Below are 24647 nucleotides of genomic sequence, written 5' to 3'. Positions count from 1 at the left end.
TTGCCTAGGCCCTGATTTACAACGTTTCTGGTTGTCTGTTTTGTGCTAGATTTAACCAACGAACTATTAAGCGTCGGTATGATTATGCTTTAAATTATTTTGGATGCTGGTTTAATTATCCAGAAATGTCTGATGGCCATCCGACTACCGGAGTTCACAAAAAATGCAAAGAAAAAGACAGATAAACAACCGAGGTCCAAAACTGACGACAAAGCTTCTCCTAAGCCAGTCGCCGGTTCTCAGTGAGGCACTTTCGCAGCCCCTGACGCCCGCTACTTTAGAGTCGCAGGCCGCTACAGACTCCCACGTGGAGCCGGCTATGTCACTGGAAACTCAAGGTATTGGAGCCTTGGACACTATTGCCTCAGATGGGTCCGGAGCCGCTGAGCAGGCACCAGCTTCTGAGAGTGTTTTCAGACCTAAACATCTTCACATTAAACCGACTTCAGCTTCAAAGGAAAAGACTGAAGCACCTTCTAAAGCAAAGAAACAAACTCAAGAGCCACGTGGACAGGCCTCTATGCCCAAAAAACAGATGCTCAAAATGGCCAAAGACTTCATTACTTTGATCAGGGGTTCCCATCCCCCTCCTGATAAGAGGCCTAGGCAAGAGACGGACTATGAATCTTCAGATCAGGTTTCTATTTCTTCAGATTCCTCTTCTGATCAGGAATATTCTCTCCCCCCCATGAGGATTCTGATTCTGAAGAATCTGTTCCTTCAGCTTCTTCTTCAGGGGACTATTCTTCTGGGGAAACCTTGCATACCATGAGGGAGTATTTCCACTGGGAGAGCCAAGATTTTTCAGAATCTAAAAAGAGGCTCGGGGATTTCCTTTTACTACCTCAACACAGGTCTCTAGCCATTCCAACTGTGGAAATTGTAGATGTGTTTTCGGAGTCTAGTCTGACCCCTGACTCCTTACCTGCAGCTCCTGTTAAGCCTGACTGATATTACAGGGTTCCTGACACTCATAAATTCCTTTTTAAAAACCCTGCTGCAGACCCATAAACTATTTCACAGGGTCCCAAAGGAGTTTTGGCTTCCGCTGCAAAAAAACCCTACCCCCTCTAACAGGGATTCTAGGGCACTGGATAGATGGGGAAAAAAGGTTTACACATCTGCTACCTTGGCTATAAGGGCCTCAAACTGTCAGTTTCATATGCTCAAATAGCAACAACATGTCCTGGCATTGCTTAAACAGAAAATGTTATTAAACTCTGAATGTGCAGAAAACAAGGAAATGCAGGATTTATTGCATGCAGCTGAACAAGTTGGAAAGCATACTTTGCAATGTGGTTTTGATTCTTTGGAGGCCTCCTGCAGGGCCGTAGTTACGGGTTCTGTAATTAGGAGGCATGCTTGGTTAAAGGAACAAAATTTGCCTGATCAAAGTTAAATTATTAGATGGACCTTTACAGCATGATACTTTGTTTGGTGTTAAGGCAGAAGAGGTGTTAAAGAAAATGGAGGACAAAGCTAAATCTATGCAAACTGTCATACTTTTTTTAAAAGTACAGCCACCTAGGTTTAGTAGACACTGGCCTACAAAGAATTGGTCCTTTCCTGTGTCGACAGACCTCAAAGGGGCAAATGCAGACGTCCTAGAGGCAGATCCCAGGCGCAAGGCTCATAAGGTCAAAGCAATGGGGGGCTTCTACCTCCAAAGTTGGAGAAGACAAATCACAACCATACAGGAAACTGTCCCAATGACTTCCCCCTGCCTGCACTAAGCACTTATCTCCTGACAGCACCCTTAGGGGGGAAATTAGCACTCTTTTTTTCCTCAAAATTGGCACATTGTAACCCAGGACAAGTGGGTTCCAAATATAGTGTCACAAGGCTACAAGTTCATTTCCATGCCCTGCCAAAGGCGAATGGCTGGCCAGATCTGCCAAAAAATCAATGGGCAGATGCACAAAAACAAGTCTCATCCCTTCTGGACATGGGGCCATTCAAGAAGTACCAGAGCAAGAGCAGGGACAAGGATTTTACTCAAGACTGTTCTTGGTTCCCAGAAAGGACAATGCCTGGAGACCAATACTGGACCTACCTATTTTGAACACATTCTTGGATGTACCAAAATTCAAAATGTTGACTTTGCAGCAACTTCTGCCCATGCTGGGCAAGAATGCTTGGCTTGTGACTTTAGACCTAAAAGAGGCATATCAGACAATCATGCAGAAGATACCTCAGATTCAAGGCTGGCTCAATGCATTACCAATTATCTGCACTGCCCTTTGGCTTATCTACTGCGCCCAGGGTCTTTACAAAAGTGCCTGGCACCAGTAATTGCATTCTGCAGACAGAGGAATACAAATATATCCTTATTTGGATGACTGTCTAATTCAAGCAGAGAACACGGACATTCTTCTACAGCATCTGGCGTTTGTGAAAAGACTTCTAACATGCCTAGGGTACACAGTCAACGAAAAGTCAAAACTAGTACCCTCTCAAGAGATGGTATTCCTGGGTGCAAGCTTAAATACAACTGCCCAGATGGCTTATCTCACACCAGACAAACAAATGCAACTGACTACCTATTTCAAAATGTTGGCAACAAAAGCCCAGTTATCTGCAAGAAAAATTCTGCAGGCTTTGGGCTTCATGGCATCCTGCATCCTACTAATTCCATATGCAAGACTGCATATGAGGAAGCTTCAATGGTACCTAAAAAGTGTTTAGGCTCAACATTGCCACAGCCTGGAAACAATGATTACTCTCATTCCCTGCCTGCAACAGGAATTTTGATGGTGGGCGAAGGCTCGTCACCAGAACAAGGAACAGCCATTCACATTACCCCTAGCCAGGCAGACACTAATGATGGATGCATCACATTATGCTTGGGGGGGCCCACATGGCAGGAAGATGCATTCAGGGCACATGGTCCTCAAACCAAATGCATCTACATATCCATCAAAAAGAGATGCTAGCAGTTCAAAATGCCCTGACAGCCTTCGAGGACCTACTTCATCCGGGACAGCTACTGATAAAGACAGACAACACCACGATCATGTGGTATATAAACAAGCAGGGGGGCACGCATTCTTACCCCCTTTGCAGACTAACCATGACTTTGTGGAACACAGCATTGACTTACCAAGTACATCTGCAGGCACAGTTCCTGCCAGGAAAGAAACACTCTGGTAGACGAGCTAAGTGGAAACCTCATGGATCCCCACGAGTGGCAGCTGGATCCACAAGTCTTCAGCATGATAACAAGGAAATGGGGATGCCCGGACATCTATTTGCCTCCCCTCGCAACTACCAACTAAAAAGATTCTGCACAAGGACTTATCACAGACAAGCTTGGAAAGTGGACGCCCTATCAGTATATGCCTTTCCTCCACTGCCTCTCCTCCCCCAAGGTACTCCTAAAGGTCAGACAGGAGAAGCCAAAGATGATACGGATTGCCCCAGACTGGCCCTGCCAGTACTGGTATCCAATCCTAGGGAACTCATCTCAATGCCCAGCTTGGACCATACCTCAAATACCTCCTCTACTGGCCCAGCAAAACAGTTAGATCCTGCACAGCCAACTCGATACTTGGCAGCATGGCGGATAATGTAGTCATACAAAGCACACCTCTCAGTAAAGCTGTGATGGGTGTCCTTTTGGAAGCCAGAAGGCCTAGTACTAGAAACTCCTATGCTGGAAAGTGGAAGATATTCTGTGCTTGGAATTGGGCACAAGGAACTGATACAGCTGTACCAAATATTCCTCAGATTTTGCAATACTTAACTGAGATGCTGGACAAAGGCCTATCTTTTATGTCAATTCATGCCTCTGCCATTTCGGCTCATTACAATACAGAGCCACCAATTTTTTCTCATACTTTTATTAAAGCAGTACCTCAGAGGTACCAAAAATTTAAGGCCTCCAAAGAGATCACCAATACCTACACGGGACCTCAACTATGTCTTGGAAAAACTCACCCTGCCTCCTTTCGAGCCAGCTGCTACTGCTGATATATAAAGTTTTTATCTTGGAAAACAGCTGTGCTCCTAGCAATAACTTCTGCAAGACGAGTTTCAGAGCTACAGGCACTCATGGCTGTGGAACCTTTTATCATTTTTTATCCAGACAGGGTCTCTGAGGACAAACCCAACATTTAATGCCCAAGGTGGTGTCCAGTGTGGCTCTTAACCAAACTATTAATCTGCCAACTTTTTATCCAAATCCACAGAACAAGGGGGAGAGAATTCTGCATTCTTCAGATGTACACAGACAGCTTAGATTTTACTTGGACAGAACCAAAGTCTTCAGGAAGACAGAGCAATTACTAGTGGTATATGCTGCAGGATCATAAAGAAAGGCCATCTCAAAGCAGACTATTTCAAAGTGGATAGGCCACTGCGTTTCCGCTTCTTACACCATGGTAAGCCAGTGCCTAAGGGCATTAGGCCACATTCAACCAGAGCTGCAGCTACTTAGCAGCCTTTCTCAGGGGGGTACCAACCAAAGACATTTTAGAGGCTGCTACTTGGAAGTTCAGTGCACACCTTTACAAAGCACTATCCTCTGCCACTGTACTCTAAATCCAGAACAGGCTTTGCCACTGCAGTTCTGCAGGGCCTCATAGCCGCTTCTAATACTGTTTAGCTCCAGCCTCCCAACCATAGCTTTGGGACTCTACCCAAATGTAATGACTGCAACAGTGAAACACGAACATAGTGCAGTTGTGTACACTTACCATAAATGTAGATGTTCGAGTGTATTCACTGTTGCAGTCTGGGTTACCCACCCACCATCCCCCTTTTTCTGCTGGAACTTTTCTTTCCTTCTCTGATTTATACAACCTGTGTGGTGTATTTGACCTGACATCTGGGGCAAGAAATACTGAAGAAAATGGTGTCTGCTGCTGCTTTTGTTCCCCTGACGACCTGACGTCGGGGAGGAGGCGACAGCAGCTGACGCAGGACCCAGGACTTTGGAATTCAGGCCGACTGAGGGCAACCTGCCAGCAGGATTACCCAAATGTAATGACTGCAACAGTGAATACACTCTAACATCTACATTTATGGTAAGTGTACACAACTGTACTTTTTTGGCTCCATTCCCAGTCCACATGCTCTGAGCACTTGTCCTGCAGTGCGTGTAACTGATGCTGTATCTTTGCCCTGCAGTGCCTCTATAACTGATGCTGTTGAAACTGGTGTTTAAGTGGATATTTAGTATGCTCGTATTCTTTTATTAATAAATATATTTAAACTTTTCGTTGTGGTTGGTCCTTTTGGAGAATATTTTAACCTTTGCTAGTATCTGACTCTACATCCACTCCTGATAGCCTTACTGCATTGGTTAAACTACCGTTTGTGTTAATGTTAATTTCACTCAGTGTAATTGGATACCCTTGTAAGAGCCTCCGAGTAGCTGGCTTCGGAGTGTCTTGTGGCAGTAACTAATAGTCTGAGCAGAATGGGGCATAGCTAGTAAACCTGTGCCAGCCTTTTGTGCGTGTCAGCTGCTTGGGGCAGGGACACAAAGCACTGGTTTCGCAGAGAGGGTGCTGAAGGACTTGACTTAGACACTCTGCTGAGGACTTAACAGCTGTGCCAGTGAGGAGCCTTACTGGGGACCTGGGGAGAGACCGTGTGCTCTTAAGGGAAATTGTGCTTGATGCAGAGAGCTGCTTCTGGAAATACTGGGTGCATCCATTTTTCATTCCAAGTGAATATCCCTCTCCAGTGTCGGTGGTGACGATTGATGCTCCTTGATTACTGGCCCAGACTGGGGGCGTCACAGTACAAAAGTAATTGATGTAATTAAATGTGAAATATTTTAGTTAGACTACTGTTTACAGTTTAGGTTCTCTTTACAGATGTACTCCAGCAAACTGACAGTGCGGGTAGCAACTGGATGTATGTTAGGAAGTAAAGTGGGTGTAGAGAATTGGGTCCCAGTGTCAGAAGCTAAATATTAGGTTGGGTTGTTGCACAGGAAGCAAGATGGGATTGAATAAGCCATGGTAAAACTGTGTCCAAAACGTAGTCTTCCTGAAGATGATCAGTCTGTGCTTAAATTTCCACATCATTGTTGAAGTCCAGGATTATTTTGTTTAAATCACTGTGAGTTTCAATTTGTAGACATTACTGAAAGCGTTTTTGTTTTTAGGAGTGCGTGCAGAAACTGGTGCTCGTGTTGGTGGTGCTGATGGGTACGAGGCTGAAGGAGTTCGAGGACTTCGTGCTTTGGGAGTTCGTGAGTTATCCTATAAACTGGTCTTTTTGGCTTGTCACGTAGCGCCAACAAATCCTAGGGTAAGTCAGTGCAGTAACTCTCATGTATTTTTAAAATTACTGTAAGAAAGACGAGACCTTTTTTTTCCATATATAAATATTTTTAGGTCTCATGTTTAAGGTGTTTTTTTTTTTTTGTCTTTGATGCCAGCCTGTAAGAGCCGTTGCAGGTGGGGGGGGGCTCAAGCTTAATATTAGCTGAACGCATGTTGCTTGCATAGATATTTCAGCTGGAAAACACCTGAGAAATGCTACATATATTTTTAGCCACCCTGATCTTTCAGAGGTGGGAGATTCTTTTGTGCTGCTGGCAACCTAGTTTCAGGAATGAGTTCTGATTGCTGGTAGGGGTGGCAGGGTTAAGATAGAATGAAACAGCCTGCTTCCCTATCCCAGGGGAGGGTTCTGGGGGAAAACCTTCCTGTGCAACCCCTGGAGACCAAGACTCTTGTAGCTTGCCTACTTTAGGGGGATGAGGAAGAATGTTGTGATGCTATTGCATGTGTTACTCCCCAAATCTAGTTATTTGTTCCTGCTTGGATGGAGGTTCTTCATGTCATACCTTCCCATAGGAATCTTTACTTCCCTGGGTACCACAAAAGAGATCCACAAAATTGAATCTTTGTAGTTGAGGCCCCCTCCCCCAGAGATGAGATCATATCAGAGAGAGGCTGGCAAGGAGTGATAGGGGATCCGTGGTGGATGTTCATAACCCAGGAATCACCAAAGGGCTAAGTGAGTTGGATAGGGAGATGCAATTAAAAAAATACTAATTTTCTTAACAGAAACTTCTCACATATATGGTAAAGATCAAGGGAGAACACTGTGCTTACTGAGTTTTAACTCTTCAGACTGAATCTTGCAGACCTCTTGGATCTTCCTATTGAACAGGAAAGTTTCAGAGGTGCTGGTATTTTTCCTCATCTTTTAGTCCCTGTCATGTGTGTCTGTCGATCCCCCAGTAGGTGGAGGGGTTCAATCACTGGGATTATAAGTATCAGCATGCATTTAGGTACACATGAGGAAGAACAACCCATTAAAGGAAATTAGTTGAGTTGTAAGCAAGTTAAATTTGCTTTAAAAGCCACCATCTTGTCAAAAGGCCAGTCCCCAAGTTGAACCCTGAAGTGTGTTTTAGGGATGGGAGAAGTTCCTTGATGAAAGCACCCAGTACAGTGTTAATTAGTGGTCAATTCTGTGTGTTCTACATTTTATGAAGGGGAAAGGCAAAAATAAAAGCTCTCTTGAACTAAGTAAACTAAACTAGCAGCGACAGCACATTTTGGAAGCCTTAGTTGAAGATATTTAACATTACCATACAGTAAAAACATTAAAATCTTGCTAACTTGGCCCACCAGATTTGCTATTTAGTTTACTTTTTGGCTGTCGGTTAAAAAGTCTTTGCTGTAATTCAAAGTCTCTATTGCTGTCCGATGAGAAAGCATCTGAAGTGTGAAGTTCTGTAGCATGTTGGAAACCAGCACAGTAGGAGGTGGAGGGCCACAGGTAGCTCTTTCAAAAGTAGTGGCATGCAAAGGCACAGTTACAGGAATGAAAGGTAGTTTTGGTACAGAACATTGTTATTCCTTTGCCTTCTTTTTCCTTAATTAAATTGGATCAGATATTTTAGACTATGATGAAGTAGAGCTTTTAATAGCCGAGACTGTGATGCAGAAGAATGAAGCCCTAACTCTGAGCCTGCAACAACCTAGGTGTCTGCTTGGGGAAGGATAAAGAAAAAGGTGCATGTCTGATTTCCCTGTCTGGGGGGGTGGATTCGGTGTGTCATTCTTGCCACTTGTTAAACAGGTGGTGTAATGACAGGGAAGGGGCTGAGCACAAAGTGGTAGCTTACAAAACCGCACACGATGCTGTAGCTAGGGGCTGTGTGGTTATGGAAATATGCACAAACGTGATCCCAGCATTGTGTTTATGTAACTGCCTTCAGCAGCTTTAGGGTTTAACCCACATACTAACACAATGGACTCCCACCTTCCCCTGACTGTTCTACCATGCAGGCAGGCTGGGGGAACACAGAGGCTGACCGGTAATTTGAGAAAAGGGAGAGGGGCTGTTAATAAGTTGGGTGCAGATTTAAAAAAAAAAGTAAAGCTACTTGATACTTTTGGTGTTCATAAAAGTCCAGCCTGTGGAACAACCCAAGTTTAAAACTAGATGAAGGTGATACCAACCCTCCAGAGGAAAGAACTTTAAGTTAAAAGGACAGAAGCCAATGAGGGGGACTAATGTGATTCATAAGAATTCTTTGTGCATTGACGAGAACTAGTTGTACTCTAACCTTAAGTCTAAGTTGAAGTTGCTGAAAACTGGTTGAGAATACCTTTGTGTCCCTGTGTGAGCAAGAGACACTTTCCATTTGTTTGTCCTGGGGGAATTCCAGGGAAGTGATGAAAAGAGGTACTTTAAAAACATGCAGTGTTCCTTTGTGTACCGCAGTGTTTCTTTGTGTACCTCAGTGAGTTGAGAGAAGTAGTGAGAAGTCGAGTTCTTAAGGTGGCATCATGGGTGAGTTTATTTTTGTGGGCTGATAACTTGGACGTTGCCAGTTTCATATGTAATATGGGAAGGAAAATTTCTAGTTTATGCTACTAAACAGTGTAAATAATTCAGTTCAGATTTGTCATTTCCATATTGCAGATACACATTGTGCACACAAGTCTTTATGTATAACTGATGCTTCACTGCTCCTAAATTGCATTACTACTGTATGGTACAGATACAGAATCTGACCCAAATATTTGCATTGAGGACAGTAAATCACCTTGCACATAAACTGCCATATTTCTAATGAAAGCACTAATGTAGAATGTGTTAAGTAGAGGAGTGTTCACTTATGCTGCGTGTCCATATTTCATCAGGTCTGAAGAAATAGGAAGTGGAAAATGGCGGATCCTGATAATGGAGGTCCCTCAGAGTGGCAAATGTGGTATTTCAGGGTGCAGGCTGTGGCTTGGCGTTTAATTGTGTTTTTTATAACTGGCATGTGTAGAAGGGTATGAAAGGAAGTTTGCTTTTAAAATGATATTTGCTTGCCAGAGTAATTTTAAAATGACTACGCATCTTCTGACCCCTGTGATCACTTACTTAGCATTCTTGTGTTGTGTATTAAAGCAATAACCGATGACGTGGTGTGATATATTGAAGATTTACCCACGGTTGGTGTGGTTTAATCACGAGGGTGAAGCCAACTGTGGGTAAATTTCAATATACCGCAGCCACGGAGACTGTTATTGCTATTATAAAATGACATTTTTTAAGAACAAACATAGTTTTCTTAATTAATGTCTTTGTATAACAGCGCATTACTGTTCTTCTGCTGGTTGTGGTACACTGCTTCCTTGTTTTGATGTACGGAGCATGCGTATGGGACTTGTGTCCCATGCATACCCAGTACATCAATGCTTTGAAATGGAAGCAATGGAGGAAAAAGTCTCAGTTGCTCCATTTTTATTCTTTTTTTTTTTTATTTGTTTAAAAAAATGGAAATTCCTGGTGACTGGACCTTTTTCCGTTGGTATATTGTGGGATTTACAACTGGCATGCTGGCCAATCAGCATGCACCTTTTTATTTATTTTCTTATTTATTTATTTACATTTGACTGGGAGTATCCGACTGGACGTAGGTCCATTTACAGCAGAGGCCCGGGGAGAAATGCTCCACAGTTAAAATAGACAGTTTTGGAATATTAATGGAGGGTCATTGTATAATAGATTGATTATAGCCAGCTTTCACACCAGATGAGCTGCATGTTACAAAAGGAGGAATAGAAGTTTGTTTTTTGTTTTCTAATTATGAACTGACCTAAACAGTAACTGTGCATAGTTGTATAACCAAGATAAGGAAATAGCACTGTAGTTTAACAATTTAGGCTTTTTAACACTGAAGAATAAAATATGTATATGAAATTGGATTCTTTTATTGCTCAATCAAAACTTATGTTCACTGTTTAACAGCAGTTAAACATAGTGAATAATATAAAATTAAGTTTTGATTTATCTGATAAGTAGATTTCCAGATTAAAGTACTATGAAACTATGAAACTGTTATACTTTTTAGCAATCAGAAATGTAAAATTGAAATGGTTTCTTCAAACTTTAAACAGCTTAACCGTCCTTTGTTTCATTTTTAAGAACATTGTTCACTATCATGATTTGAGATTTGAAAAATAACCAGTCTCAATAACTGCTTATAATGCATACAAAACAAATTGCCTCCAGCCACATCATAGGTTGGTACTAGGCTATCGGCCCTGGGGCCTATGTAAGCCTAGCCATAACAATTCCCTGGATATTTCTTCCCACAATATTTACTTCTCTGGCAAGAAAGGCAACAAAGGGAGTGTCCTCTTTCAAGAATCTGGTTAAGTAGCTTGCTTACTGACGCAGCTTTCGTAGAAACTGAGGAACTGGATGACTACAGGATGAAGCTTATTAATACCCTCTGAGTTACTGTTGGACTGTATAGGAAAGCAGTTTTGTGCGTTTATGAAGGTAAATGTAATTATGTAATTGCACAAATGTGCTTTGGTTGTTAAAATTTATATTTTCCCTTTAGTTTGGCGGAAAGGAGCTCAGAGATGAAGAACAAACTGCAGAGAGCATCAAGAATCAGATGTCTGTGAAAGAATGGGAGAAAGTGTTTGAAATGAGCCAGGATAAGAACCTTTATCACAATCTGTGCACCAGCCTGTTTCCCACTGTTCATGGTAAATACCACACTTCAGCTTCATTGAGCTTTAGTTTGCTGTAATTTCTAATTGCCGACCATGCTCTCAAATGATGTAGGCAGCAATTCTGACTTTACTGAACAAAACACTTTTAAGGTGTACTCCAAAAAAGGTGTAGCTGACCTCTGTGGAAATTTGCACTTAGTATCTTGTTTAAATGTAATGCCCAACAAGCCCATGGTATTTGCACAAGTGCTATTGCTAGCAACTGAGAACAAGTACAAAAAAGTGTACCTGGTTGGTTAAGACTGTAATTGTTAACTATTGATGCGTTTATGTTTCTTAGTTTTGTAAACATAAGTAATGTTGAGGGACTAGAGAGATGACCTTGCATATATTTTCAAGGTCTCCTTCTGTAGATTTTTCCCTTTCTCATGGCAAATGGGGAAGTGGTGTGTTTTGAGTGGGTGCAGAAAAAAGCTACTACTGTAGTACTGATGACGAGTCATATTTTTCCCATTTATCATAAATTTTAACCTGCTCAAGAACTCTTACTTGGCATTCTATATTCCCCTTGTTTCATTTTCCTCCATCATCATGGCAAGAGTTGACCAGAAGGAGCAATCATTCAGACAGCTGTCCAAGGTGATTTTTTTGAGGTTTTCTGTGCTAGTTGCCCCTGATTTCCATAAGGGTGGTTGCCAGCTAGCAACCCGAACACTGAGGAAACCACTTCATGTGCTTTAGTCTCGACTAGGGGAAATGCACTTCCTCTGTGGGCCAAGTGTTCCCTTTCCTCCCTTCCTTCCAGAGGCTAGAGTGCCTTACCCCATCCCTCTTTTTTTGCCTGGATCTTACAACTCTGTGGCCAGTAATCAAACCCAGGTTGCCTGTATTGCAGTTGGGGCTTCATTCCTCTGCATCACGTAGCCAGGCTGTGTTTTTCTTTAAGGATATTTTTCATCTGGTATCTGTGGGGTGAATGCTATCAATGTGGTCACAGGGACAGTACATCAAGCGGACGTCTAGAGTGCTAGCTGTGAGCAATAACAATGAATACACTAGTTGCCTTCACCTTAACTACTGCTGAATGAATGCAGCTTCCACTGAACACAAGTTTACGTGTGCTTTTTCTTGATGAATAACAGGAATCTGGATTTGTTTTGTCAGCATGTTTAATGTTATCCCTTTTCTTCACACCTACCAACTTATCAGCACCCATTCTTCTGAGCTGATGCATCCAGGCTGCTATGAGACATGTTTTTTTACCATAGTCAACATTACCCCTGTGACTGCTTTGCTGAAGGCAGTGTTGAACTCTGCTTTATGCCGGGCTAAGTTGGCGGGTGGATGGTTCTGTTTCTGTACATGTGCTAGCTATATTCTAAGATACTGACCCAGTGCTACCTGATGTGCTATTTCCCCCTGTGGGGGGAAGTAGGCTGGGATAGAGCATCTTGCCGACTCTCTTGCCCAGTTTTGTTTGAGCTGGGTCACTGCTGTTAGCTCTAGGTTTATTTCTTTGTGCCATGGAGATGGCTGCTTGTCACAATTTCTGTCACTATTCGGTACTGTGATAGTTTTTAAAAGGGTTAAGTGTGCCAACCTAGAGCTTTGCAGTGGAAGTATGTAGATTCAACTTGTTTCTCACAGAGAGAAACTGTCAAGGATGATAGCTGTAAAGAAAGCAAGAGCTGAAAGTCAAAACTAGTTTCCATGTTTGACATTTGAATAGAGAACAGTGATTTCTGGTAGTTGACCTTGCATCTAAATGCTGAGTTAGGGACCTGTGCTTTACGTATCATAAGGGTAGGCTTTTGGTTTGCCAAAGCACTGTGTGGTAGCAGCCTTCATAAGCAAGTGCACATAGTGTATTCCGTGTTCTGGGTCCTCACAATGATGGTGATAGCTTGTACATCCTCTTGTGCAATGAAGTCCCATACAGATGCAGACATAAACCTGCTTAATGCATTATCTTGTTGTGCTCCCACCACTGGGACCTCTGGTAGCATCAGTATCCTAATGAGAACAAGCCACCTGCAAACTAAATGTTTCATTCACTTATCTGTCACTCTTGCCAGTAGCAATTATATACTTCATGCACCCTTCAAGAACATGGGGTCAGTGGCTGTGCCCTGCTGGCAGTACATTGCTTCAGTTCTTTCATTTCCTTGTGGGATTAAGCAGAGGTTTTGTGGTGGTAACAGAGCAATTGCCCAAAATGCATAAATACTTCAAGTAAATAATTACTGCTCAAACTGTTACTACATATGAATTTTAATGATTCAGTATAGCTTCAGACCTGCATCTTCTAGGTTATTACAGGTCTGAGTTTTTGTGCTTCATGTAGGTATTTATTACCTCAATGCAGCATTGCACAGATATAACCATGGACTTGTAACCATTGGGGGAAACATTTTAAAACCCACAATTTATTTTTTCGTCAGATCACAAAACGAGATCAACACTAGTTCCAAAAGGCTAAGAGCGTGTTATTTGTCTACTAGTAGAAGAGTTTTTAACACAAGGAGGCATAAAACGTGTCCCAGGAGTCCAAATGGTTCTGTTGAAGGTTGCTTCCCCTACCCAGGAAGGACAGATCCTGACTATATTATATTTAAAAACATGTTGCTAAAGATGTCCAACTTCAAGATAGCTGCTGGGAGCCCAGCTATCATTTGTAAGCGTTTGGGCCTTGCTGATGACACTACATCTCAGCAGTGCCTGCTTAGTTATCCCTTTTTTATGGCTGTGGAGAGAATCTGACATTTGTGGTGGAGGACCAGTACTTGATTTCATAATAAAACTCATCTACTGCAGGCAAAGGCAGATTTCCCTGACGCATTTTAAGATGTATGTTTGTGAACTCTTGTCAGAATGGCCAGATAATTCTTGCCAGAAGAATATCTTCTATACGAGTTCTGGCCTATAGAAGGAGGGGAACTGACTTGGTGGATGAAGTAACTGCAGAATGAGGTGGTAGGCTGTCTTGGAGGGGATGCCCTACCTCTCCCTGACCACCGGCTGTTTGGACATTTGCCTGTGGTACCCATACCTTGGTCCTTGTCGTGCTGGGCATTTGGGTCTGGGAGAGAAGAAAATGTATAACTAAAAAATGTCTGTTCAAGCTTTCAAGACAGTGTGAAAACCTGGGGCGCACTGAAGTCAGCATCACTGTATGTGTCGCACAATGAGGGGTACATGCTTTTCTTATCTTTGCAGACTGTATATGCAGGCCTGAGAACAGATGCTGGAGTTTAGTGTGTTCATGAAAGCCAGCTACATATTACTACAGTAGAACTCTGTGGTGGATTAGTTGAGTAGGATTTTAATGGATTTGTACAAGATAATGTAGGTAGGAATCTTTCTTAATCTTACAGAGATTGGGTGTACAAGAGACCTCAATTTGCTTCTTTGAGAAATGGACATATAAGGAAATTCTGTTTCAGAGCACCAGACAAAAAAGCTTGGGTGTTTAATACCTTCTGCCTGATATCCTGGTGTCAAGGTGAACAGTCATTCAATTCCTGAAGGACATCCTTCACCTTGAGCCTCACAGGAGAACTCTGGCTCAACCTGGGACTTTATTTTTGTGTTGGTAAAGACTAACCATACTCAGCTTTGAACACACCACCATGATACACTTCAACATTTCTGATTTGGACCTTATACCCTATTGCTGTTACCTCAGCTAGATGAGTTTCTTAACTCCATGCTCTGGTGCGAAGAGAACAATTGACTGAGAACATACAAGTGTGGGTGACTCTGTGCACTAACCTGTCTCATTCCAAAAGTGGCCCTGATCCAAGTAGTCCAACTCTGACTCCCTGGATTTTTCTAGACTTCTAATAAAGGGGAAGGATTTTGTATATAGCAGACCTTGCCTGCCTCTGACTCTGACCATGTCACTTAGTGCTCCTGGGCTAAGCCTGAATAGGGTCCATATGAATCTATGCTCTGCCCCACTGAAAAACAAAATAAAACAAAAGTTCCCTCCTTTTAACAAAACAAATCACTTCTGAATGGTCAGTGGATGGCAGTGTGCATTAGTTTACAAGGTTTATGGTAGAACTAAAGAGGGTCCAGTCAGACCCTGTTCAACAAGTGACACAGCAACAATTCCTTGAACAAGTTACTGCCTAGAATTCATAGGTGCAGACAATTTGGTTCTTTGCCCACATTACCTCAAAGCATTCTAGGGTGAATGTGATCTACCTAGTAAGTGTATGATGTGCCTATTCCGTACTGAAAGGCATGTTCTGCTCTTTCAAGAGAGAGCCTACTGCCCACCACTCTTGACTGGTCCAGCTGTGGGAGTTTTCTCTGTTATGACCCGCACAAGGTGAAGAGAGCTGAATAGGCTACTTGCCATAGAAGTGTGTAGTCAGTGCTGTAGCCCTGATTCCCTTCCTCCATTCCCTCCGTAACTTGAGAAACTTGGGAGTCCAAGGTGGGTGCCACTGCTCCAGTTTCTTCACCTTTTCTAACTGCTCAGGAGTACTCTGATTTTTCCAGCTTGCTGACCCTACCCTGGTGAGTCTCTGTGCTAACATGCTGTTATTTAGGCTAAACAAACTTGATGAGGAGCAAGTGACCACACACACTTGTACCCTTGTGGTAAGTTGAATTGTGACAAAGCAAAGCTTGTATGATAAGTTTGTAATTGTTCCACTACTTTACAGATGAGGATGGTGAATCTGAGACTGTAGTTTCTTGGGCCAGTTGAGGGGCTGCAGTTATGAAGGGGAGAACTATGGCATTTCTGCATTCTTTCAGATTTGCATCCTCTGTAGGGAAACTTAAGATGTTTAGGAGATGTCCAGGAAATTTAGGAAACGTTTGATTGCTTTAAGTTTACCATTAATCGGCTGGATAGATATGTAGCCTCAGACCGCCTTCTCCCAGGTAAATGTTGAGACTTTTTCAGGTATTGCTGACTGTTGGGGAAACTAGCACTACTGATGTGTGGTAGACAAGTAATTACTGCCAAATAGTGAAGCTGTAAAAGAGTGGGGCATTGTAGTAAACTGAAATATGACCGCCAAGCTAATGGGGTAGTTGGAAGGCATTATGGAATCATGGGTGAAAAGCTCACAAGTAGGAAGAAGAAAATCATGAACTGCTTAAGGCTTGCATGAGACCAGTCTTCGTGTATTGCGGTTCAGTAAGAGTTAACTCCGTAAATACGGTAAAATAGCTTGGAATAATGCAAAAAGTATTGGCCTCGTGTTCCACATTTGCTATATTACCTGTATCTCAAAAGACTTCAGACATCAAATCTTTAGTCATTAGCTATAGACCCCTGAGAGCGACCTTATGTTGATAAAAATTTAAGTGCCCAGGGATGCTGCCAGATGAAAGTTTTATTTTAATACTGAGATGTTAATGTGTCAAGGAATAATAAGTGTATGATGAGGAGTCCTAGAAATTTAAGAATAAAAGCTTCTCAGTTGGAGAGGGTTATCCTCTGGGATACTCTGCCCTTTGAGATCAGGCAGGTGATTAGTACCGTCATGTTTGAGTGTAGTAGATGAAGAAATAGGAATTTGATTTAAACCCACACATGAATTGTTTCAGCAATATCCTTATTTATGGAGATATGATAAAATGAAGTATTTAGGAGTATGGATTAAAAATGATTCTGGTGTGGCAGCTAAGGATATCTGGGAAGAGACTAAACAAAAGACAATACAGAAACAGAGAAAGTGGAAGCTTTGTTATATGGATAGTAAGATGCAAGCAGTCAAAATGTTTTTGGTCCCTAGTATTGTACACAGGTCAGGCATATTTTTATCAAGCAGAGGAGAAGTTGTGGATAGCAATAAAGAGTTGAAGGACATGTTGGTGGGATGGCAAGAGTCAAGTGGGATAAGCTGATTCTTCCAGCAGAACAGGCAGATTGGGATTACCCAATTTGAAGGGTATTTCAGAGCTATATAGTTAAGGCTGCTACACATAGCACAAGCCGAAAACTATTAAAAGTGGAAAGGGATGATGTTGAAACTGGGAAGCTCAAACAAGGAAAGACTGAGGTTTTGGATGCAGGCCTTTAACAAGAATAACAATCATACAGAATATTATATCCATAAAGTAGCAGAAAGTAGGCTAAGAACTAGGCCAACAAAGGAATGAAGAAAGGAGATTCTGCTGATAGGGATGACTGCAGTTGGGGATTATAAACAATAGGCAAGAGGGGGGCTGAATTTTTGGAGAGAATAGAAAAGGAAGCAAGGTATTTGGAGCCAATAACTAGAGAGGGAAGAATGATAGAATGGGAAGATGCCAAGAATTTATTTGGACTGTTGGTTAGAGATTGCCTTCCCTATCAAGGATTGATATTGGAGTATAGGCAAGGGAGAAAAAAATGGAGGGATCCTAAATGACAGACCAGCACTGGTAGAGTTTTAGTAGAATCTAGAACAGAAGCTGCCATTAAAAATTATCATACAATATTTTATATGTTCTAATCAGAGGATGTTACGATTGGGAAGAGAGATTGGATAAGCAATTCACAAAGAAACAATGGGAAGAGAGATTGGATAAGCAATTCACAAAGAAACAATGGGAGGATATATGCAAGTCCAAATATGTAACAAAATCTAGAAGATTTAGGATTTTTGCTTGGAAATGTTTACATAGATATTTTATACCCAAAGTAGATTCCGGAGAATTTTTCCTCTGGTACATAGCTAATGTTGGAAATGTATTGAAGAAAGACATGTAATTGGGAACATTTTCTGGGAGTGTAGCAAGTTGGTAGACTTTAAGGATTCCCTGTGGGATGCACAGTCAGAAGTGTGGGATGCACGGTCAGATTGGTGTGACAAGGGAGATAAATTTTCTGAGCTATGATACAGAATCTGAATTGCCTAGGCATGGTAAGACCTTGCTGTAAGGTGGATGCCAAAAAAGCAATTACTAGAAAATGGAAGTCAAAACTACACCAGCTATATTATGTGTTACTATTTTAACTACTACTACTAAAACAACTGGCATTGAGATCTTTAGAAAAAGTTAGGAGCAAACTACATAGAAAAAAATGGGAATTGTGGGAACAGTACATACAGGGGAGGAATGAGGTTTAAAAGAAGGCAGGACTGAAATTACCTATGTTCATATATCGGCCCTAGGGCCTATACAAGCCTAGCCATAACAATTATCTAGCTATTTCTTCCCTGGACCCCTGTCTAGCAGGGCGACTGATGTGATCCCTGGGGTGATTTCCTTTCTCCCATCCAATCGTCAAGGTTCCTTTTGAAGAGGGCTAAAGAGGCGCTCTGCTTGACATATATGGGCAGTCTATTTCAGAGTCTGGGGAGTCCCTGGGTCAGGAACCTATCCCTCCAGCATGTTTTGTTTATTGTGATAAGGTTTTGGTCCCTGGAGCATGTGGCTCTGTAGGATTGGGATTTCTTTAAGTGTAGCATGTCCAACAGCTCTGGATTTGACATGGCCTTTGTATGTTAAGCAGAGATCACCTCTGAGTAGGCCTGGAGTTTTTTAAGGCCGTCAGCATAGGGCATCTGCTGTTTAATTCTGTGATTCTTTGTGAGGTATTTCTGTGGCCTTTCCAGTTGTTGCAGATGTCTTGAGAGGTACAGGCGTTGTATTCTATAATGAGTCTAATGAGGGATAAGTACAGTGGGACAATGACCTCCTTTTTTCTGGATTAAAAGCCCTTAGTGATGAGGTGTGCCACATAGGATTTCCTGACTGTTGTGGCGATGTGGTTATCTATGTTGAGACCACTGTCCACCTGTGTCCCTAAGTCTCATCACACTTTTGGTGTTTAGTGTACTGCCACCTATGTGGTAATTCACGGGTACATGTGTTTTCCCAAAGGGGATAACTATACATTTCTTGGCGTTGAGCTTGAGTCCATGACTCTGTCATAAGCATCTGTTTCTGTAAGGACTTTTGTAGAGTATCCACATTTGGAGATTCAATAATGACTCCCAGTTTGCTGTCATCTGCAAACTTTGTTAGCCAGAGTCCCTTAGTGTTGGCCTGTACTTCAGAGAAGTAGATGCCAAACAGTGGTCCCAGGACTGAACTCTGAGGTGCTCCACTTGTCACATGTTTGGAGCTGGATTTGGAGTCTGCTACTTTTGCAGTGTGGGTTCTGTCAGTAAGCCAGTTGGCAACCCATCGAGTGACATAGACTTACTAAGCTGGGCATTATTCCCCATCTATGATTCCAGAGTGGGGGATGGTGTCAAAGGCCTTGACTAAGTCCAGATAGGCTGTGTGGACTGCCTTACCCTCGTCTGTGGCTCTGGAGACTGACTCTAAGTCTATCAGGTTCAGGAGACGAGATTGGCCCTTCACAAACCCAAACTGGGTGGGGTCCAGTGTTTGAAGGTTGCCAATGTCTTTGTTTATAACTTCCATGATAATACGTTCCATGGCCTTGCAGATCAGGCTTGTCAGACTGATGGGGCGGTAGTTCCCGGGATCCAAGGTGGATCCCCCCTTGTGGAGTGGAATAACTGTAGTTGTGCGCCACTCAGTGGCATGAAGCCTGAGGCGAGGCTATGATTAAACATGACACTTAGGTGAGGTGCCAGTTCATTTTGTAGTTCATGTAATACACATCCTGGGATGTCATCTGGTCCCATGGATGCTGTATTCTTAGCTTTGGAGAGTGTTTTTTTTTACCTGTGGCCATTACTGGAATTTGGCAATCTTCCGGTATTGAATTGGGCCATTTAGGGGGTGAGAGGGGGGTGAAGTTGGCACTGAATTGATCTGCTAGGAAATTGGCAATATCCTTGGGATCAATATATTTAATGTCATTCTGTTGTAGCTCCGAGCAGATCTGAGCATTGCCATTTAGATTCTTGACATAGTTATAGAATGCCTTGTGGTTGTCTTTGGAATCTTTATCAATTTTATTTTCATAACTAGCTTTGGAGGATTTTAAGGGATCTCTGCTTCTTTCTGAGGCTGGTAAGGGAGTTTTTTGCATCCTGGGATTTTCCTCTTTCCTGCCAACAGTTTCTTCCTTTTGTTGTAAAGTTTGTTTATGGCAGGGGACGACTAGATTGGCTTCCTTTTTTTGGAGGAGAGCATCTTGGTTCTATTTGGGATGGCACGATTCATGCAGGAGTGGATGTACTCGTACAGTGCCTTAGTGTAGGATTCAGCAGTCGAACTTTCAGTTACCGTATGCATGTGTGTCATGAAGTTTGTCACTTCTGACTTGAGTAGCATGAAGTTGGCTTTGGAGAAGTTTTTTACGGAGGTTTTCTTACTGGAGGGTGGGATGTGGCTGTTAAGGGTGATTAGCTTGTGGTCAGACCTGACCAATGAGGGGGTGACCATAGGTGTGGAGCATCGATTTCCCATGTTGGTAATGACCAGGTCTAGGATATTGGAGCTCCTGGTGGGGAGTATGGATTAGTTTATCCAGGGAGTTGGAATTTATGAATTCCAGGAACCGTTTGGCAAAGGTGTTGGAACGCGAGTAGTTTTCGCAGTTAATGACAGGGTAGTTGAAATCACCCAGTGTTTAGGATGTTTGGTTGTATCTTAATAATTTCCAGTATGTTTAGAAAGGTGTAGTGAGAATCTTGGGTCATGGTGGGGGATTTGTAGCAAGCTAAAATTTGGATTGCAGTCTTACCTAGTGTTAGTTGCACCTGGAGAATTTCAGACTCATTGTGTTGGGAAACTAGTCTGGTGGTGTGAATATCCTTGGTGAATATGGACACTTCTCCACCTTTAGTGTTTCGATCCTGGTTTGGTGGCCGAAAAAGTGTGGTAAGAGTTGTAGCCTAGTATTTCAGGGGTGCCCTCTGGAGCCTTGAACCAGGTCTCAGTTACTGCACAGATATCAATGTTCTCCATTTTTAGGAGTGCATCAAGAGTGCATTTTGAGGTTTAGACTTCTAGCATTGAGTAGCATTACCTTCATGCTTGTACCTGTTACGGTGGTGGTTTTGTCCTTTGAACTTTGCCTAAAAAAGGCACAATTGGGGTGGCAAGAGCCTTAGCCAGTAACCTGAATCCCAGGGGCGACGGGTGCAGACCATCTCTGGCAAAGCATCGTGGTCTGTCGATCATGTCATCCCAGGCAGAAAGATACTGGATCCCCTTTGAATGACACACCAGAAGCTTAGTCAATTGTTGAAGTCATTCATTTTGTCCTTGTATTGTGGTATCATTCTGGGCAAAGGCTGGATGCTACTTGGGGCTAGGATCATACCTGCCTGGGTCACATGATCTGAGAGCTCTTCCATGTCTCTGTTCATGTAGTCCAGGGTTGTACGTCTCAAGTCATTCACTCCAACATGGACCATGACAGAGTCCTATCTGTACTTGTTGAGTGACTTGAGTGCATGCGTTGTGGCAGATCCTGGCACCTGACTAATTTTCTCCTTGTTCAGCCTGGTGAGTGGGACGTCAGTGTGCCTGACAATATAGAGTCGCCTATCACTAAAGTGGGTACGTTGTCTTTCCTTAGGGGCTGTTGCTGGGTGGCAAACTGGTGTTGTGAGCTATGTGACACTTTGGTTGTGATTGGTGCTTGTTTGCATTTCAGCTTCGGAGGGCTTTGTTGCTTGGGCAGGTTACAGTTAAGGGCCTCCTTATATGTGCATTTAATGTTGCATTTAATGTTGCTATGTGTGGGTATTGGTGTGGGTTTAGAAGGGCTATGTGTTTCTTGGTGTAGTGTGGGTGTTGACCTTCTCTTGACTGTCTAGCACAATCTTCGATGGAGAGAGCTTTGCTTCCAGTTTGGCTATATAAATGCGACTCTCACATTTTGTAGTGTTGGGTGGTAGGAGGAGAGGGTTGTCTGTGTACATGAGGCAATTGCTGCATTGCCCCAGTATGCACAGATTCACCATGTGGACAGGAGAAATCCCCGGAAGCTGACCCTTGGACATGCCTGGTTTGGTGCTTTTTTTGTAAAGTACAGGAGCTGGTTTCCCTTGCCTTAGCATGGTACTTTGCAATTATAGGCTGTTTAATGCCTACGATTAATTTTTTCCTTGTTAACCAGGAGAGTTGAGTGCTTATATCAGTTTAAGGCTTCCTAGTGCTTTACAACAGGTATTAGAGCAAGTGCTAGTCAAAGGGATGCTTAAAGGTAAGATGAAAAAAATGGTTTATCCTAAACACTGCAGTGTGCACTAGATAAGTTAGGTGTGAAAGTAGGTAACTTAAGTTTTACCTGTCTAAAAAGTTAGTTTTAGTGGAGAGTCACTATTTTTAAAACTGTAAGATAGATTGAAAGAGGGTGGTCATGTAATGTTTTACTGAAAATGATTGGGTAGATTAGAATTGATGTATAATTGCAACTGGGAGTGTCAGTATGGTTTGTGATGTAAAATGCTTGCAGCTAGGATTGTGTACGGTTTGTTTTCATGTATATAAATGTATGATTGCTTATGTCGTAAATGATGTTAATAAAGGTGTTTCTTGTTTAAAAAAGGGATGGCAGGAATTGGATAACTAGATATATATATATATATATATATATATATATATATATATATATATATATATATATATATATATATATATATATATATATATATATATATATATTTTTTTTTAATAAAATAGGTGCAGCTGTTCCAGCTATAAAATAAACCACAGAAGGTAGACGTCACACAAGTAACTCTGCTACAGTTGTCTTGTACGTTTTCGTCAGCTAACTTCATCAGAATGAAGTAATCACATCAATTCCTCCCTATATATGCATTTGTAATTTAATTTAATCCAATCAAATCATCCAACCCATTAAATACACTTAATTAAATGTGTAATGTCAAACAGCATAAAAAAACAAACTTGTGACTAAAATTTCAAGTGTTACTAAAGTCACAATCAATAAATGATGCATATAATGTTAATAAATAAAACTTGTAAGTTATATAAATAACATACAAATGTTAAAAATGTTTTTTTATATATATATATATATATATATATATATATATATATATATATATATATATATATATATATATATATATATATATATATATATATATATATATAAAACTTAGATTTGTATAAACTCCTGAATTATAATAAATGAGAATCTTGTGCTATAGCACCATCTTCTGGTGATAGTTGGTAAAATTAATAACAAAAGGTACATTTTTTTTTAAAAGGGAATGAATATCTAATCATATTAAATAGTAGGTGTTTATTCAACATAAAATAAGTTAAAATCTTGTTACAATTGTATAGATGTGCACAAATATATATATTCTATTATAATTTTGCAGATCTTAATTTCAAAACAGATTTTAGGGAAAACATTTCATTCAGACCAGGGGGCTACTGTCATCTAATATTTGCCAATATAACTCTCTTTTTGTATTCTAAACCAGCTTCCCATGGTCCTCCCCTGGGATCCACAGGAACCACTTTTATAACAAAGAACTGGAATTTCACCGGATCACATACTAATGTATGTTTGTATAAGGTGTTAACATTTCCTTTCCTCATGTCATAATTGTGTTCATATATCCTTTGCTTTAATTTTCTCTTGGTTTCTTCAATATAGAAGGAATCACATGCTTTACATACTGCAATGTATACTAGCCCACTAGTGTTACAATTTGCAAAACCCTTGGTTGTAATAAATCTACCTCTATTTTTTTTTTAAAAAAGTTTTCACTTTCCTTCACATTACAACAATAGGGACAACTACCACACTTACTTGTCCCTTTCTTGTGGTTTTTTTTTGTGGGCCGTAGTTGGCTACTTCTATAATATTTTTAATATTACGACCTTTTCTGTATGTTAACCTGAGAGGTTCTTCAAAATTCAACTTCTGATCAGTTAAACTAACATGTTCCATTCCTTAATATTTCTGATATAAAACTCCCCGTCATATGTGATTGTCACGGCAGACTGATACCGTTTCCCAACTGCATGATTTTCTTTATTAATATTTACTGTATTTTCAGTATTTCCTAATATAGGTGAAAATAAAGTTGTCCTTGCTTTAACTACCTCTTCAATGATATTTTGTAATTAATTACCTGGGTAACCCCTTTCCTTAAACATGTTTGCAATATGTTCACATTCTTGTTTAAAATCATGCTCATCTGAGGTCTCTCTACTTGCTCTCACCAGCTGTCCTTTAACAATTTCCTTCTTTTGGTGTGGCAGGTGAGAGCTAGTATAATGCACGTATGTATTGGAAGGTTCCTTTTCTGTAAATCTTAGATTTAAAACCTGTATTGACTCTCTGAATATTTACATCTAAAAAAACAAAGCACACTGGAATCAACATTATAAGTAAACTTTAAAAATTCTGTTGTACTTAAAATGAATTCATAGAATTGTATACATTTTTTCCTTTGTACTATTCCAGAAAAGACTGACATCATCCAAAAAATGTCCATAACAATTCCAACACTGTTGGAACTCTGAATTAAAAACAAACTTGTTCTCCCAATATAATAAAATGTTGGCATATGTGGGTGCACAATGTGCACCCATTGCCACCCCTTTAATTGCCTGTAGTACTCTCCCTGAAAATATATAGAGTTATTCTTTAGAATTAAATCCAGGAGTACTATGCATGTACGAAATACCTTAAAAGGGATAGCATTTTTACTATCCAAAAGTTCCTCGAACCATGCTAGAAGTATGTCATGGGGAATGCATGTAAACCGGTCCACAACGTCCAGAGTTATGAAAAAGGAAGTGTTCTCTTGGTCAGTATTATCTATGTCTTAAAAAATCCCA

General features: G+C 41.3%; 1 protein-coding gene across 1 annotated transcript in view; it reads left to right on the top strand.

The window, feature by feature from the left end:
• MCM6 (minichromosome maintenance complex component 6) overlaps positions 1-24647 on the top strand; it is a gene marked incomplete in the record, with an annotated part of 261103 nt that overhangs the window by 58943 nt on the left and 177513 nt on the right. The window contains 2 exon segments of the mRNA XM_044074961.1: positions 6116-6261; positions 10817-10967. Of these exon segments, the coding sequence (XP_043930896.1) occupies positions 6116-6261; positions 10817-10967 (297 nt within the window).

Source organism: Protopterus annectens, chromosome 6.part0 (assembly GCF_019279795.1).
Source record: "Protopterus annectens isolate FY-2018-M chromosome 6.part0, PAN1.0, whole genome shotgun sequence".
Taxonomy (NCBI): domain Eukaryota; kingdom Metazoa; phylum Chordata; order Ceratodontiformes; family Protopteridae; genus Protopterus; species Protopterus annectens.
Note: the sequence above shows the minus strand (reverse complement) of the source record. Positions and strands in the feature narration are given on the sequence as shown.